We start from the raw sequence: 16,203 nt of genomic DNA on the forward strand, positions 1-16,203 counted from the left end.
CAGAGAGGATGCAGAACCACAGCTGGACCAGGAGACTCTGGTGAGATCTTCACTGGCAAGTCACATAATCTCTCTGGGCATAGATGAACAACAAAAAAATGAGAATAACACCTGGAGGAGTATGCACCTCACAATGCTTTAAAATTGCATCAGCTATTATTATAAAGGGCTATCTGCCAAGTGCCACTACTTCTGCCAGACATCCTCTGTGGAAATTCTACTTGGCATTGAGGAATTTGCCCCATCTTTAAGGGGAAGGCCATTTATGACTCCATGAGTCAGTAATACTAATTACTAGGGATGAATTTATGTGATGTGGCCAAGGAAGTTAGAGAGAAACCAACACAAAATAATTTTTAAACATTTTAATTTCAAATTCCCTTCCCACCCCTCCCCAAAAAGACATGGGTCTGAACAACAGTCATAAAAAGGAGATACAAACACAAGAGTCAAATGTCTCCCGCACCAACACTTACAAAAAAACTGGGAATTGTACATGGGATTTCCAAACAGGACCTGCAGCAGCTACTAATGTCTGAATACAAGAGTCCAAACATGCCTATTAATACAATATATACAGACAATCCCCATTCTGTAACTAATCTACAGGTACATCCAAACATCCCCCCACCCCCCACCCCCAAGAAAAATACCAAAACACACCCAAAGTGCATTTGTTATGTTTATATCAAAACATCTTCCCCATACTCTTCCCCGTTTAAGATTGGCCTGCAAGTCTATTTTTAACCATTTAGTACATTTTAATAGTTTATGAAAATAAATTATACAGCAACTATTTTAATAAATTAAGCACAAAAAAGATAGGGAATAAGGGAGAGGTGGGGAGAAAAATGCATCCAAACGAGTGGGAAAAGAAGCCAGGTCACTTTGGGCTGGTGGTAGTGAGGATGATTTCAAGAAGGGTAGGAAGTTGGGGATGGGAGGGGAAGGGGAAAGGACTGGTTAGCTTCTGGTTGTGAACTAGCAAACAACCCGAGCCCAGATTTGGATACCCTACTTTTAAAGTTTCCCTAGAACACCAATGGACAGAAGTGGTTTTGTCAACGACACCACCAGTTTCTGCATTCGAACAAGTTCAACTGCCAAGAGAGCAGTGTCTGGATTTTTATGTTCTTTGGAAGATTCACGGTGCAACTTGGAGGGGTTAGAACCTTCCCAAGAGAGAATCCTGGGTGGGAGAAATAAAGCAGATGTTTTTGATCCATTTCTACAGGCTTTGGAGCTAAGGCAGAGAAGACCCCAGCTTCTGAGCGGAGGCCCTATGTCTGTGATTGACTGCTTTAGGTTTTGGCGAAGGGTATAGAAGCTGTGTTTTCCTTGAATTCCTTGTCTAGGGGCAATTAAGATCGCAGTCCAGCTGCGACCAGGCATTTAAATCTATCCTACTATTGTTGGCTGCCTTATTCCTTCTGGGCTGCTGCCTCATGCCCTTAATGTGGGAAGTGTTCCATGGACTCTTGAAGATGAGATGAAATACAAATGACAGTGAGTCAACAAACCCAGCATGTAGGGCTGGTTCAACAGAGACCGATGGAGAAGAATGGGAAGAATGGGGAAGGAACATGGCAGCAGCACCAAGCCAGGAAGGGGAAAAGGAGGAAAGAGGACAAATACGGAAACGGCACGTAACCTGCATGTAAAGAAAAGGTTTTCCTGGTAAGTCAGAAAATAAAACTTCAAAAACAGCGCATCACCATTTCTGTTTTAACTGCAGCACCTGGATCCCCAGTTTCCCTGACTTTGTGGCTTAACCCCTAACTCCCCCCCCCCCCCAATCTATCACTTCTAAATCCTCCTTTAGATTGTGCTAAGCTAAGGATCACATTTCCCAGGTTGAAATTGGATGTCCCAAGGCCTTCGGTATTTGACTCTGCCTTCTAAAGTTTTATGACCCAATAACCCGTAAACAATTATTATACGGGTCATTTTAAAGGGAGAGGGGGAGGTTGGTTCATTTATTTTTTTCTTTTTAAATAAAAAAAGTTTTACTCCCCAGGAGCAAATAAATCATTTTGAACTACCAATTAACACTGCTGCAGTGAAAAGAAAGATGGCTACATGTATGCAATAGCACAAATTCAGTGTAAGACCAGCTATGTTGGAGACTATCGATAAAAATCACTTCCCCTCTCCCTCCTCTGACCCCTCCCCACCCCCCACAAACCAAACCAAAAGATTCCCATAGGGAAAATGTCTAACTCCAAAGCTCCTCCCTCAGGGGCAGAGGACATTGTCTTAAGCTCAGCAAACATGTCAGGTCTTCCCCCCAACAGAGATGTTCCCAACTGTCCGAATGGCGGGTAACAATTCTGTAAGTGAAGACAAACATGCACCCAGACCTTCAAACTTCTCAGAACCACTTCATGGTCCTTCAACCCCAGAGCTCAAAGGGAAGTTAGAGGCAACAAGGAAGGTAAAAGAAAACAAAACCATTTTTCTGCAGAGAGCAGAGGGCTACAGGAAATTGAGGCTGTTCCAGGAGCCCAGAGGAAAGACCTGAGAGGCGGGGCCTTGGTCCTAGCATGTGTCTCTCTCCTTTTGCCTCATCTCTAGCACCTCTTCTGGGAGTCCTGACCTTCCCCAACTCTTCTTGGGAGCAGAGTAGGTTGGAAACTCTTGTCACTTCCACACTGTTCCCAATTGTAACCAGGAGAAGGGGTTTATATAAGCAGCGCTACTAGAAATAGAACGGAGTTGGCCCCATCCACCACCCCTTTCCAAGTTCCTTCCCTGAGGCAGCTCCAGCTCCAGTGGGTTCCAATCATTCTATCTAGGCAAAGGGCTAAGTTCCCAGGCCAAGGCCATCATTATTGATCAGGAGCCTCGAAGCCATCTGTCCTCACCCATAGATGTGTGTCTCCCCACAAGTCCCACCCCCCACCCCCATCGCAGCATACAAATTTCAAGTAATAGCAAGTTATAGCAGTAGTTGTCACTAGCTCATATAAGTCTAAGTCTATTCCTGTCCCAAGGAAGGTTACAGTAGATAACGGACAAGAGGATTAATTTGGTGAGACTGCTTTGCAAGGCAGCCCCTTGATGCAAATGACATCAATTGTCCTAGCTGCTCCTTTAGGAAATGATGGGTCTTCTGTCTTTTCCAGTTTCTATGACTTAAAAAAGAAAATGGTAGGGAGGGAGGGAATGAGTCTGTGAGTAGCTTACCGTTTTCATTGAGTTTAACATGAATGAGGAAGAGGTAGGTAGGTAGGTCAGTCTAATTAGAAGGTTTCTAGGGAAGGGGGGAGGGCATGAAGGGCATATATTATTGGCACAGCTGCTCAGCCTCTCCTTGTTCTACTTCCAACCTCTTGGGCCTGATTTTTCAGGGTCACCTCAGGCAATCCTATTCTACTCTCTGCTTTCCAGACTCACTTCCCAAGGACAACCAAGTTCCTGTCTACCCTCTTCTGTTCTACCATCCACTGTTGGGGCATGAGCACACCACACAATGAGTTGCTCCTACAACTAAGGAGAAAGAAAGCGAGTAGGGGAAAACTGTCCATTTTTCAGGTCAGTTTGACATAATATAACGAAAATTCAAACTCCTTCAGAGAAAAGGACATTACACATTCCTTCCTCAGCTGTCCCTGTGAAACCCTGGGGGTCTGGGGGGGGTGTGTGTGTGGCAGCCTTCAGAGGGTCCTGTAAGGCCACTAGGGAAGGGGAAGGTGGCTCATCTAAATGATGGTATTCAGATCCAAGAGGATCTCTAACTCTAGGCCAATGAGCTGGTAAGAGGAAAAAAAGCTCAACACTGATGTTATGTCAATAGGATGGCTTGGGGCTCTGTGCTTCCCAAAATGTCACTCATTTTCATCTCTGTGCATTTACTCATACTCTGTCCCTTTCTGCCTATTCCAATCCCACCAAATCTTCAAAACTGTCAAGTTTCACATGACTGAAGCCTTCCCTGCCTGTCCTAGTCCACAAGGACCTCTCTCTTAACTCCTATCACACATCTGTACTACAATCTAGTGACTGATTCTACATGGCCATACTGCTTTCTAAATGCTTTGTGTAATGCAAAGTTATTTCCCCAAAATTCCCCTCTAGACTTAGGGCAGATTCCAGACTTCTTTTGTAATCCCGTTAGTACCTTGAAAACAGTATAGGTTCAATTTTTCATTAGCAATAGCCAAAGAAAATAGGAGTTGAGCATCTGCCTTCTAATGACCACACAGGACTTTAAACTCTCCTCTGTAAGGTCAAGGTTCACAGGAACTAAGCTTATTTCTTCAATGAAAGTGCTGCTCTAAAAATCACAGAAGGGAGTTGGGCATTATGATATGTATGCAGTGGTGAGCTACCTTGATGCTGCAAAGCAGATTTCCCAGGTATCTTTGTGCCCTTTTAAAGATTTACAGCTTGGGAGACCAGCCATTCAGAGTGGGGAACACATAACAGGAGGAGTCATTACCTCAGCCTTCAGTAGTCAATGTTTCCAGATGAGGTATTTCTATAAATTACTTAAACACACTGAGGGCCTCCCCCCCAAACTTTCAGGAAACCACAAGCTTGGTTTGCTAACACCAAGACAAAGTTGAGAAACACAGGGGAACTGTGAAGACAGTTTCACGGAGCACCTATTGCAGAGTATTAACAGTCTTTTATATACTATGGTCCTTCTTAGATCAGAACATTTTATAAGCTCATGTCTTAATATGAAGTCTCATTTCAGTCAACTCCACGTGACAACAGTCTCAAAAGCTTATTATCCAGTCGTGTGATGGGCACCTTTGGGACAAATTTTAAGCTTCCAGAAAGCCTCCCTCTCAAAAGGAAGACTTAAGGAAAGAAAGCCAAGTACTGGACTGGACTTCTAATCAAAAGGAGGGTAGTGATTTGTGGTGCTCTCCCCATCTCCACCACCTCTCACCTCCATAAAAGCCCTGGTTGCTCATAGACAGTATGTTTGGAAATAAAGCCACTATTTGGTTTCTTGCTATCTCCCTGGCCCAGAAGTAGAATGGAATGCTTAGACAGGAAGATAAACTTTAAATTATGAGATTTAACGTTCTGCTGATCAGGTCTTAGGATCTTACATTCTGGAAATAGCATCTCTAGAAAAAGTGTGATGGTTTTGTCCTTCACCTCGATCCTCATTCTATCTAACTTGCTAATTGATGAGGAGGGAAATCCTAAATTATGAAGATGGTCTTTTCATGAAGAATCTGACACCACGATTGGGGCTTTGAAACATTCAAGCAACAATTAAAAAAAGAAACAATTTCCTTAGTGGAAGTGATGAGATATATATTATCATGTTCAGAGTAAAATGTGCTGTTATAGGAGAGAAGGAAGAATTGAAATGGTTTTTTTTACTTCTTCCTAGTTTACAAGGAAGAACAGAAGTACCCTGAGGTCATGGATTTCAGGAAATAGGTAGAGCAAATTTTAAAAGCTTCTAAATGTCAGAGGCATGTGATTTTAAGATCACAAACCTCAAATAGGTGTGAAAAGACTTTGAATACACTGCAAACAATATCCATGTCAGTATTCTTCCCACAATATTTTGTTCCATAATAGTCTGCCCTTCTTCATCAGAATCCACAAGGTACCTATTATTTTGTACAAAAAGCTCTTAATTAGAAACTTCAGTTCATCCTCCCATCCTCCCCTAGGCCTCTATCATTTATGACATGTTTTCTCCACTGTAGAGCACCATGGCTAACACTAAAGGGTCTGTTTGTAAGCCCTTTCTTTTCATTGACTGGGACTGCTTTTACCCAAACCCACCCCAAATCCAATGGGCACAAACCCTAGGTGCTCTTAAGACTGTTTTCCATACTGAAAATGGAAATATCAAAAATAAAACTTCTGAAAAAGAAACAGTGCTGAGACTTTCTCCAGTTTTCCGAGGAGCTGATCCAGTTGTATGATCCCAACAGGGGATTCAGAGCTGGCGGCCAGCATTCCCACCTTGGGAGCTTTGTTGCTGTGTGCTTCTTCTATGCCTTATCTGGGAGTCAAACATTTTGTACAGAAAGTTCAAACTGCTCCTCCTTCCCATTTGCTCTTCTCTTCCCTTATCAACCATGTAGCTTCATTTTGGTTCTTTGCAGCTGGAGCTTGGCAACCAAAATACCTGTTGGAAAAAGAAAAATGAGGACAAAGTCTTAACATTCTTGAAGCAGAATGGATACTGTCAAACACTAAAATGAGATGGGTACCAGTGGCACCAACAAAAATATCAAGACAACTCATTACTGAGATAACCCAAGAGTAGACATCCTATGGCAATGGTAACAGAGTGGAACCTTTTCTTGGTAGCTTATTCTATGACTCCCTACTATCTTTTTCTCAATCTCCCCCAAAACATTCCCTGAAGGTCTCATACCCTTCTAGTTTCTCCTATATAGGCTCATGAATGGCCCTTGTAGTCAATGCACAGCTATGAATATTGCCTTGAGATTACAAGAATCCATAACCACTGATTTTGTACAGGCTGCCAGCTATTTAGGAAAGTTACACCAAATGATCAAGAAAGAAGCTGTTGAATTTGGCTGTTTTAATTTTGAACTGGTCCTGATTTAAGAAGGGTTTTATCGGTCAGGACTCAAAAGCAGACTAACAAGTACCACAACCATGGGAGTCTCCTAAGTCAAAACATGTACAAAAGGAACCTTACAGTGCTATTACTATTCAAGTGTAATGGATTATCTGTAGAGCTTTAAGAAAGCCAAACTCTCTGTGACTAATAAGGTAGTCAGGCTGAATGGGGATGTGAAGAGTAAATTTCTCTCTTAAAAAAGATGGACATGGAGATGTTGATGACCTTGGGAATACTTTTTTTTTTTTCCAGTAGCCCAATGAAATGATTCTACTAAGAGAGAGCTGTCCAATAAAGTCACCACTTGGACCAAGTGATGGAGGGGGAGGGGGCAGAGAGAGAGGAAGATAGAAGAGGAGACAGTAGTGGTGGCAAATCAAAAAATAACAGGAGATGCCAGCACTTCTTGACTGCTGTTCTGATGCACTAAGACTGCATATACTTCCAGCCCTTATTGTACACATATCCTAAAATTATTACATAGAAAGATCCTATTGGTTATTACATACTACATTGGTTACTACATTCCCAAGATCATCAACTACAAATAATAGATACTATTTCACTAGTAGAGTGAAAGCAACACCAAAATTGGTACCCGAAGACCAAATTTTAGTCCTACCTTCTCCTATGCTTTGGGCTTTGGTTTATAAATCTGTAAAATTAAAATAGGACTAAGAAGTCTCTAGGAGTATTTCCAGTTGCAATTTACCTAAATCTTGCCCAAATCCTACTATTAGGATCCCCTTGCTCTTACTGGTCTATATACTGCCCCTGCTCAAGAGCAATTTAGAATATTGAGATTCAGAAGGAAAGGCGCATGAATAGCCTTAGCAAAAGGAAACCATAGTGTAATGGAATATTCTGGCATTATAAGGAAAATGAACAGGATGAATCTGGAAAGACCTATATGAACTAATGCAAAGTGAAGTGAGCAGAAAAGAACAATGGATACCATAACAGAAATATTATACGATGATCAACTGTGAAGGACTAAACCATTATCAGTAAAGCGAGTCTCTAAGATAACCACAAGGGACTCATGATGAAAATTCTCTTCACATCTAAAGGAGTTGTTAAAGAGTCTGAGTGCAGATCAAAGCATGCAATCTTTTTTTTTTTTAAACCCTTACCTCCTATCTTAGAATTGGTTAGAATCGGTGTATTGGTTCCAAGGCAGAAGAACAGTAAAGACTAGGTAATGAGGGTTAAATGGCTTGTCCAGGACCACACATAACTAGGAAATATCTGAGGCCAGATCTGAACCTGGGACCTCTCATCTCTAGGTCTGGTTCTTGATCCACTGCCCCCAAAGCATGCCATCTTACACTGTATTTCCTTTGCGAGATTGTTATTGTATGTCTGGTATGTATCTTCTACCATGACATGAGAAATACGAAAATATGAATTACATGAGAGTTTAGGTATAACCTATATCAGATTAGTCATTGCCTTAGGGATGGGGAGGGAAAAGAATAAGAAAATAGGAACTTTAAAATATCAAAAAAAAATTGTCAAAAAGTGTTTCTACAGGTAACAAACAAAAAAAAAATTCAGAGGCAGTCTAGTTTTATAAAAAGGAAATCATAGACCCACTAAAATGTGTTGTATGAATATGTACATATATTTATATGTGAAATTATTGCTCCTTTATTATCAAATGATAGCAGGATTGAAAAATCGAAAGGGCTCCTTTTTCACCTTAAGAAAAGATACACCTGTAAAGATAGTGTTTGGGTCTTTGGGGAGAGAGAGACAATTATTAACCCCAAAAAACCCCATCTATCATCTTAAGTAGGAGGGCAGGAGCACACTGACAAATACAATCCATGGAGCATTGATTTAACATGTAGCAAATATTATCAATACTTAAAAAAAAACAAAACCCTAACCTTCCAGCAATTTCCCCTTTTTTTCCTCCATTCTTTAACATTCCTTATTAAGAAAAATTTAGAATTCAGCTACATGAATAGAAGATGCCAAGGACTTTTATATTAAGAAAATTAGCAAGTCAGACAAAGGGAAAATCAATTCTTTAAGTGGCTTTTCTGATTAATCAACTGTCTCTAATAATTTGTTTTTTTTTTCCTGTGGTGCAAATGGAACTCTGGAAAGAGGTGATAGTTGCCCACCCTATTTTCTGGGTTCTTGGCTACAGTTACTCTTTGATTGAAAATGCAGCCCTAGCGACACTTAATTTAATGGTGAAGAGAGATTTTCGTTGGTTTCTAATATTACATATTAGTTGTGGAGTGTGAAGGAAACCAACAATTATCCTCCACCACAGATGACTGTACAGGTGAATTAATTTAGGGAGATCATCTTCCTAGCAACAGACATGGAAACTCTTGCCCCATTTAATATCCAGCATCATTTTTATTTACAGGTGCTTGTATCTTTCTCTATAAATATTCATTCCATGTTTCGTAGTCATGTCATATGTCTTAAGGCATCAAGGCAGAAGTGAGAAGAACAATGTATTTAGAGTTGCAAGCCTGGGTTCAAATCCTAGCTCTGACATTTACTATCTATAAGACTTTAGCCAAATTGTTTCATTTCTCTGAGACTGCTTCTCTCGATGTGTAAAATACCTTGAGAGAAAGAAGGCTCTTAATATAGGGCTCAGTTCAGAGAGAAGGTGTTCAATTTTCACACCTCTTAAGTCACTTAGTGGGGAATGGGGTAAAGAGGACATACCTTACCTGACAGCAACACAACTGTCATGGGGGCCCCTCGCTACGTAGAGGGCTCCACCTCCGGCTTCTGTTTTGAAATGAGTTGCGCTTCCTTCAAGGACAGATATACTTCTTCTTGAGGATCATAGTAGTAGAACTTTCTGATGTAAGAGATCAGAGGCCTGGGACACAGAATTGGCATAAGAAAAATAAGGCTCTATTATTTCCCCCCTCTCTCTTCTCCACTCCTTCCATCCCTGTAAGGACAAGGAAGATTATTCTCAATTGTCCTTCATACAGATCCAACAAGATCCCTGTCTTCTACTTTCAACCATGGCTACTTCTCTGGCTTCATTCTTCTAGAGTCCTGATATTACTTCTACCATGTTCTTCCCCACCCAACTTTCCATAGAGATTGCTAAGTATACACAAACATCCTTCTCTCTGGATGCATACCACAGCTCCAGAGTTAAGTGTTAGGAAGAAATAGACCTGGAAAGGTAATAAATGAGAATATTTGATGCCAAGAGCCATCTCTGGAATTTGAGTCAATAGGCTTTATCAGGACATGCATTTATCTTTTCTCATATCTGCCCCCACCCCACCCATCCCCACCGCCTTCAAATGCCAACATACTTCGGCAAAGGAAGATCTGGGATGTGATCTATTCGGACAAGCTGTCGGATCCGAAAGCGGCAAAGATGCTGGAGAGATTTGACATTGCTGAATCTGGACACAGGATAGAGCAGCTGGACTGGAGTTGGTGGGAGCCCTTTAGAAAAACAAACAAGAAATGGGGGAAAAGTTCAAATGTAAATTGAAGCTACCAGCAATGTCACTTAAGAGAACTAAGGGTAGAAGAAATGGACATTTCTGAAGCTCTAAAATACAAGTTCTTTGGACAAGAAAGTCTTGGAAGAGAAAATTTATTTCCTCAAAGATAACTAATCTCCAAGTTTCACTGGCATATTTAAAATCTTTTCTAACTTGTCATAGTCTTCCTCCCTTGCATAGCTTTTAACAGTTGATGGTCTTCCCTCCTGAGAATAACCCTGTGAATAGTGTCAACCTGAAAACTCATGTCTGAAACCAAGAAATAATTCTTGGACCTTGTGGGCTCCCTGCCGTATGTCCATAGGTAAGGAACAAAAACACCACTGCCAGACAAGGAGGCAAGGTAAGAGGCAACATAGGATATAGTGGAAAGAGCACTGGACTTGAAGTCAGGAAGACCTGAATTCAAATCCTACCTAACATATTTAGTAGTTGCGCGATCTGAGCAAAATTATTTAATCTCTCTGGACTTTAGTTTTCTCATCTGTAAATTGAGAAACTTGGCTTTGATGTCCTCAATTGCCCTTTCCTTCTCAAGATCTGGAAAAAATGTTCAAATACTAGCTGGATAATAAAGTGACTATAGCTATAATCAAAATTAACAAGCATATAACCCTCTCAGAGATTTTTCTTGATATTCTCAAACTTTACTCATCTGGAGAAAATCACAAGTCATTTAATCCTCTACAAAGCTTTTAAGAATTAGATGTGTATCCCCCATCTTTTCCCCCTTTAGTTTTATCCTTCCCATGATTTATTGGCAATTCTAGGATCTTTCTTAGGGCACCCCAAATATCTTGGGAATTATGTGTGAGGATTTCAGAATAGGTAATTTCCTTTAGGAACACTTAGTTTTATTTGAATTGTCACCATAAACTATGTGACTTTCATTAAGAAAAAAAATTTATCTTTTGGTGTGAGGAGAATGGAGTTTATTAATGGAGCTTTATGATTTCCTAAAGGCAATGTAATATGTTCTTTTCCTTTTGTTAAATTCTGAGTCTAGAAATTGGTGGAACCTTGGGAGATGAAAACACTAAACATAATGAAGAAATACAGTGGGTTAAGAGAATCCCAAGTAAACACAGATGTAAAAAGAATAATAATAATAATAACCCCACAACAAGAACCTAGAGAATCTTAGAGGCTTAACCCCAAATTCAATAAGAAGAGCTAGAAAAATGAATAGATTTTAAAAATTGAATTATTTTTAAAAATAGCTGACAGAAAAAAAGGAGGATAACTTAGATCAAAATTTGGGAAATACTTATAAAACTAATAGACACATTGCAAAACAGAAACAAGCAATCAGAACTCGGTGACTCCATAAGACAATAAAGGATGTTACGACAAAGCCAAAAAAAAATTTTTAAAGAGAATATGGAAAGTATCTACTATCAGAGAATATTAGACCTGGAAAACAAATGGATAAAAGATAGTTTAACAATTATTAGACTACTTGAAACCATGATTTAAAAAACGTACAAATTTTAAGTCAGCATAAAAGACTTCCCAGATCTTTTAAAACCCAGAGCAAAAATTAAAACAAAATCCACCAGATGGACTTAAAAGTAAAATCTATCAAAACAAACAATTACATCTGTGTGGGATGAAATTTGTGCATTATTCCCCGATATACATTGAGTAGTATTAGTAATTATAGATTGGCAACTTCCTACAGAAAAATAGTGAAGTTAGGTGCCCTCCACTAGGAGATATCAAACTCTCCTTCTGAAGAGTAAAAGAAACCTCCTCCCCAAGTAGTTTCACACATATATATTAATATAGGCCTTTAATATACTCTTTTTTCAAATGTAGCTAAGAGACTGCCCCCCCTTTTCTTCTATTCCTGTGGGAAGAAGTTTAGGGGTGACATACGAAAGAAATCTCAAAATTTACAAGTTATAATCTTGACTACATGTTCCAAGTAATGTTTCAAAAGAGTTGTTTTAGCTTGAATTGTTGCAGTCTGATAAATCCTTCGACAGGTCTAAAATCCTGACTCAAACCTAAGGAATATTCTCATATGCTTAGAAACATCAGAAGTGTTGGGAAAGGATTGAGGAGAATAGAAGAAGGAAGGTAGAATAAGATACAGATGATGGGAAAGTCGAGATAGCACTGTGTTAGATCCCTATAAAATCTGAGCAAACCTAGCCCTAGACATCGATGTGGACTCTCGGGCTCTCTCTCCGTCTCCCTCCCTCCTCAGTTCCCCCACACACACCTTGTGAGGGATACTGGCTATGCCCAGTCAAGTATTCCCTCATCCTTAGCCTCAACCCCCCCCTTATGAGGATGCTGTCTAGATCCAGGTAGCATTGCTCACTCGACCCCCGCCCCTTCACACTTCTGAATAAAGCCACATGAATTCTGCTAATATCAAGTCTCCTGTCTGTTAATTAAGAGTGATTTTAGGGATACAAGCCCCCCCCCGAATTTTACTCCACATATATTTAACATAAAATATTGCCAAAAAAGAGAAAGGATGGATCACATCAAACTTTTCTATAAAGCAAATATGATTATAATATCAAAATCCCAGGGAAATAATGAAGAGAAATAAAACTATTGACTGGTGTCTCTAATGAACATCAACATAAAAATATTCATTAAAGTTTTAACAAAGATGAATTAACTTCATTATATTTTTAAAGAATATGCACAATGTACAAATCCCTATTGATTATATAGAGAAATGCAAATGACTGAGTTACCACCTCATACCTAGGAAATTGACTACTAATGACACAAAAGGAAAATGATAAAGGTTGAAGATGTGGGAAAATTGGTACACTACTGTGCTATTGGTGGAGTTGTGAACTGGTTCAACCATTCTGGAAAACAATCTGGAACTATGCTCAAAAGGCTATAAAAACTGTGCATTCCCACTGACCCAGCAATACCACTAAACTGGTCTGTATCCCAAAGAGATAAAAAAAAAAAGGTGAAAAGGAACTATATAGGGGCAACTGGGTAGCAAAATGATTAGAAGTACCAGACCTAGAGTCAGGAGGATTTAGGTTCAAATCTAACTTCAGACACTTCCTAGTTGTGTGTCCCTGCACAAGTCACTTAATCCAGACTGCCTAGCACTTGCCGCTCCTTCTGCCTTGGAATAAAATAGAAAAGTTTAGAAAATGAGAAAAAAAGGACCTATTTTAGCAAAAATATTTATGGCATTTAATTTCTAATATTTTTAGTTCAAAATCTTTCCCACTCTCTTCCCTATTAGAAAATTAATGTCACAAATTGCTTTTACATGTAATTGAGAAAAAATGAAATATTACTGAAAAGGAAAAGACTATACATGATGATCACATTATATACCAAAAATGCAGAACTGATTCCACGGATTCAATATTAGGAGAACTAAAACATTACAGCTCTTCTACCTTGGAATTAGTTCTTGGTATCAATTCTAAGACAGAAGGTATGGATCATTTTTTTTTAAAGGGGGTTAAAAAAAAAAACTACCTAAATTCCACTTCACATATATCAGATTATCCAACATGACAAAAAGGGAAAATGACATGATGAGGAGTTGCAGGAAAATAGCTACGCTCTAACAATGTTGTTGATGTGAATTGGCCCAGGAATTCTGGAAAACAACTTAGAATGAAGTCCCTCTAACCCAGCAAAATCATTATTAAGCCTATATGCCAAAGAAATAAGAGGAAAAGGTAAAGGAGCCATATGTACAAAAACTGTTTACAGGGCAACTAGGAAGCACAGTGGATAGATCACTGGACCTGGAGTCAGGAGGATCTGGGTTCAAATCTGGCCTCACACATTTCCTAGTTGTGTGACCCTGGGCAAATCACGTAACCCCAATTGCCTAGCCCTTGCCTCTCTTCTATTTTAGACCTGATACTAAAACAGAAAATAAAGATGAGAAGGGAAACAACAAACTGGAGGGGGGGAGGGGAACACATTTCTCTGACAAAGGTCTAATTTATCAAATTTGTAGAGAATTAGGTCAAATTTATAAGAATATAAGCCATTCTCCAATTGATAATGGTCAAAGGATATGAACAAGCAATTTTCAGATGAAGAAAGTCAAAGCCATCAATAATCATATGAAAAAATGTTCTAAACCATTCTTGATTAGAGAAATGCAAATTAAAACAATGCTGTGATATCACCTCACACCTGTCAGATTGGCCAATATGGCAGTAAGGTAAGTAGTAAATGTTGGAGGGGATGTGGCAAAATTGGGACATTAATGCACTGTTGATGTAGTTGTGAACTGATTCAACCATTCCAGAGGACAATCTAGAACTATGCCCAAAAGGTTATAAAACTGTGCCTACCCTTTGATCCATTAATACCACCACTGGGTCTGTATCCCAAAGAGATAAAAAACGGAAAAGGATTTACTTGTACAAAACTATTTATAGCAGTTCTTTTTGTAGTGGCAAAGAATTGGAAATTGAAGGAATGTCCATCAGTTGAGGAACAGCTAAACAAATTGTGGTACATGTTGGTGACGGAATACTATTATGCTGTAAGAAATGAGGTGAGTTCAGAAAAAAGCTAGAAAGATCTGCAGGAACTGATGCAGAGCAAAACAAGCAGAACCGGGAGAACAATGTACACAATAACAGCAATATTGGATGATGATAATCTGAGAAATCTTGGCTACTCTCGCAATGCACTGATCTGGGATAATCCTGAAAGACTTATGACAGGGAATGTTATCCACATTCAGAGAAAGAACTGTTGGAGTCATCTTTCACATCAGTGTATTTATGGTTTTATTTTGGAATTTTGGTTATGTATGAATTTGCTCTTACAATAACCAACATGGAATTGTGTTTTGAACAATGATAAAAATAAAATTTTCAAAAGACAGAAGGTATGGATTAAAACAAAAACAATTTATAGCAGCTCTTTGCTAAAGAGGTGGAAACTATCAAGTGGGGAATGGTCAAACAAAATTTGGTAAACAAAAATAGTGGAATAATATTATATTGCAAGAAATTACAGATTTCAGAGAAACCCAGAAGACTTAAATTAAATGATACAGAGTAAAGTGAGGAGAGCCAGAAGTAAAATTTACATGACTATGTGATCAATGTTCAACCATGATTCTAGAGGACCCAAATGACATACTATCTATATTCTGAGAACAATGGGCTCAAAGTACAAATAAAGTTTTTTAACATGGCCAACTTGGAATTTGTTTTGCCCGACTATGCCAATAGTTACAAAGGAGTCCCCCTCCACTCCCACCCTATTGGGTAGAAGGAAAAAAAATAAATGTTTGTTAGTAGAGAAGACTGGGCTCATCAGTTGATACAATTGTGGGGAGAGGGGTGGATCATTGAAACTCAAAAAGACATTTCTACTTCATACATTATGAAGGTATAGTATACCTTTGTTATCAACATTCCTTAGCATTCCAAAACCTTTTTCATATTACAAAAGAAATAAAACATGGTTCTATCTATGGGAATAAGATGTGTTGGATAATTCATATATTTTACACTTTTACTATTTTTACTGTAAATAGGGGGACATGCTCTTATAATTATTTCAACTGGACATTTCTTTGCTCATGTTAGTCTTTTCCCTTTGGAGTATCAATAGAATTTGTCAAATGTTTATAAAATCTATGAATAATTGATAGTGTAAAATAAAATTAGCTTTGCATGTAGTTTTTTTTTTTAATTAAACCCTTACCTTCTGTTTTGGAGCCAATACTCTGTACAAATACAGCCTCTGTATTGGCTCCAAGGCAGAAGAGCGGTAAGGGCTAGGCAATGGGGGTCAAGTGACTTGCCCAGGGTCACACCGCTGGGAAGTGTCTGAGGCCAGATTTGAACCTAGAACCTCCCATCTCTAGGCCTGGCTCTCAATTCACTGAGCTACCCCCCAGCTGCCCCCATGCATGTAGTTTTTATCTTACTAACTTGCAAAAAATTTTTTCTAACTTTTTAGGTTTTTAAATTTTAGTTTGGTTGTCATAATATAGTTTTGCTTGTATCTTAACTGATAAAATGTTCAAAAGACTGATGAAAAGATTTTAGAATTATTAATATCCAATAGGACTCAAATACAGAGATATTAAGAGGACACCTCCAAATCATCCTTTTGTGGAGTTAGAAGGTCCACAAG

At 39.0% G+C, this 16,203-nt stretch overlaps 1 protein-coding gene across 4 annotated transcripts in view; it reads right to left on the reverse strand.

Annotated features, from left to right (window-relative positions):
- Positions 1 to 350: 350 nt before the first annotated feature.
- The window catches only part of SOCS7 (suppressor of cytokine signaling 7), a 48,609-nt gene continuing 32,756 nt past the window's right edge, over positions 351 to 16,203 (reverse strand). For 2 of the 4 annotated variants that reach the window (XM_007482335.3, XM_001366767.4), the window contains 3 exons: positions 9,886 to 10,021; positions 9,277 to 9,431; positions 351 to 6,109 (listed from right to left, as the gene is read on the reverse strand). In XM_007482335.3, the coding sequence (XP_007482397.1) occupies positions 9,311 to 9,431; positions 9,886 to 10,021 (257 nt within the window). In that variant the 3' untranslated portion in view covers positions 351 to 6,109; positions 9,277 to 9,310. Of the gene's footprint in view, positions 6,110 to 9,271; positions 9,432 to 9,885; positions 10,022 to 16,203 lie in introns of all 4 variants that reach the window. The other 2 variants (XM_007482333.3, XM_056816823.1) reach the window with 1 other exon arrangement.

This window comes from Monodelphis domestica, chromosome 2, assembly GCF_027887165.1.
Source record: "Monodelphis domestica isolate mMonDom1 chromosome 2, mMonDom1.pri, whole genome shotgun sequence".
Lineage (NCBI taxonomy): Eukaryota > Metazoa > Chordata > Mammalia > Didelphimorphia > Didelphidae > Monodelphis > Monodelphis domestica.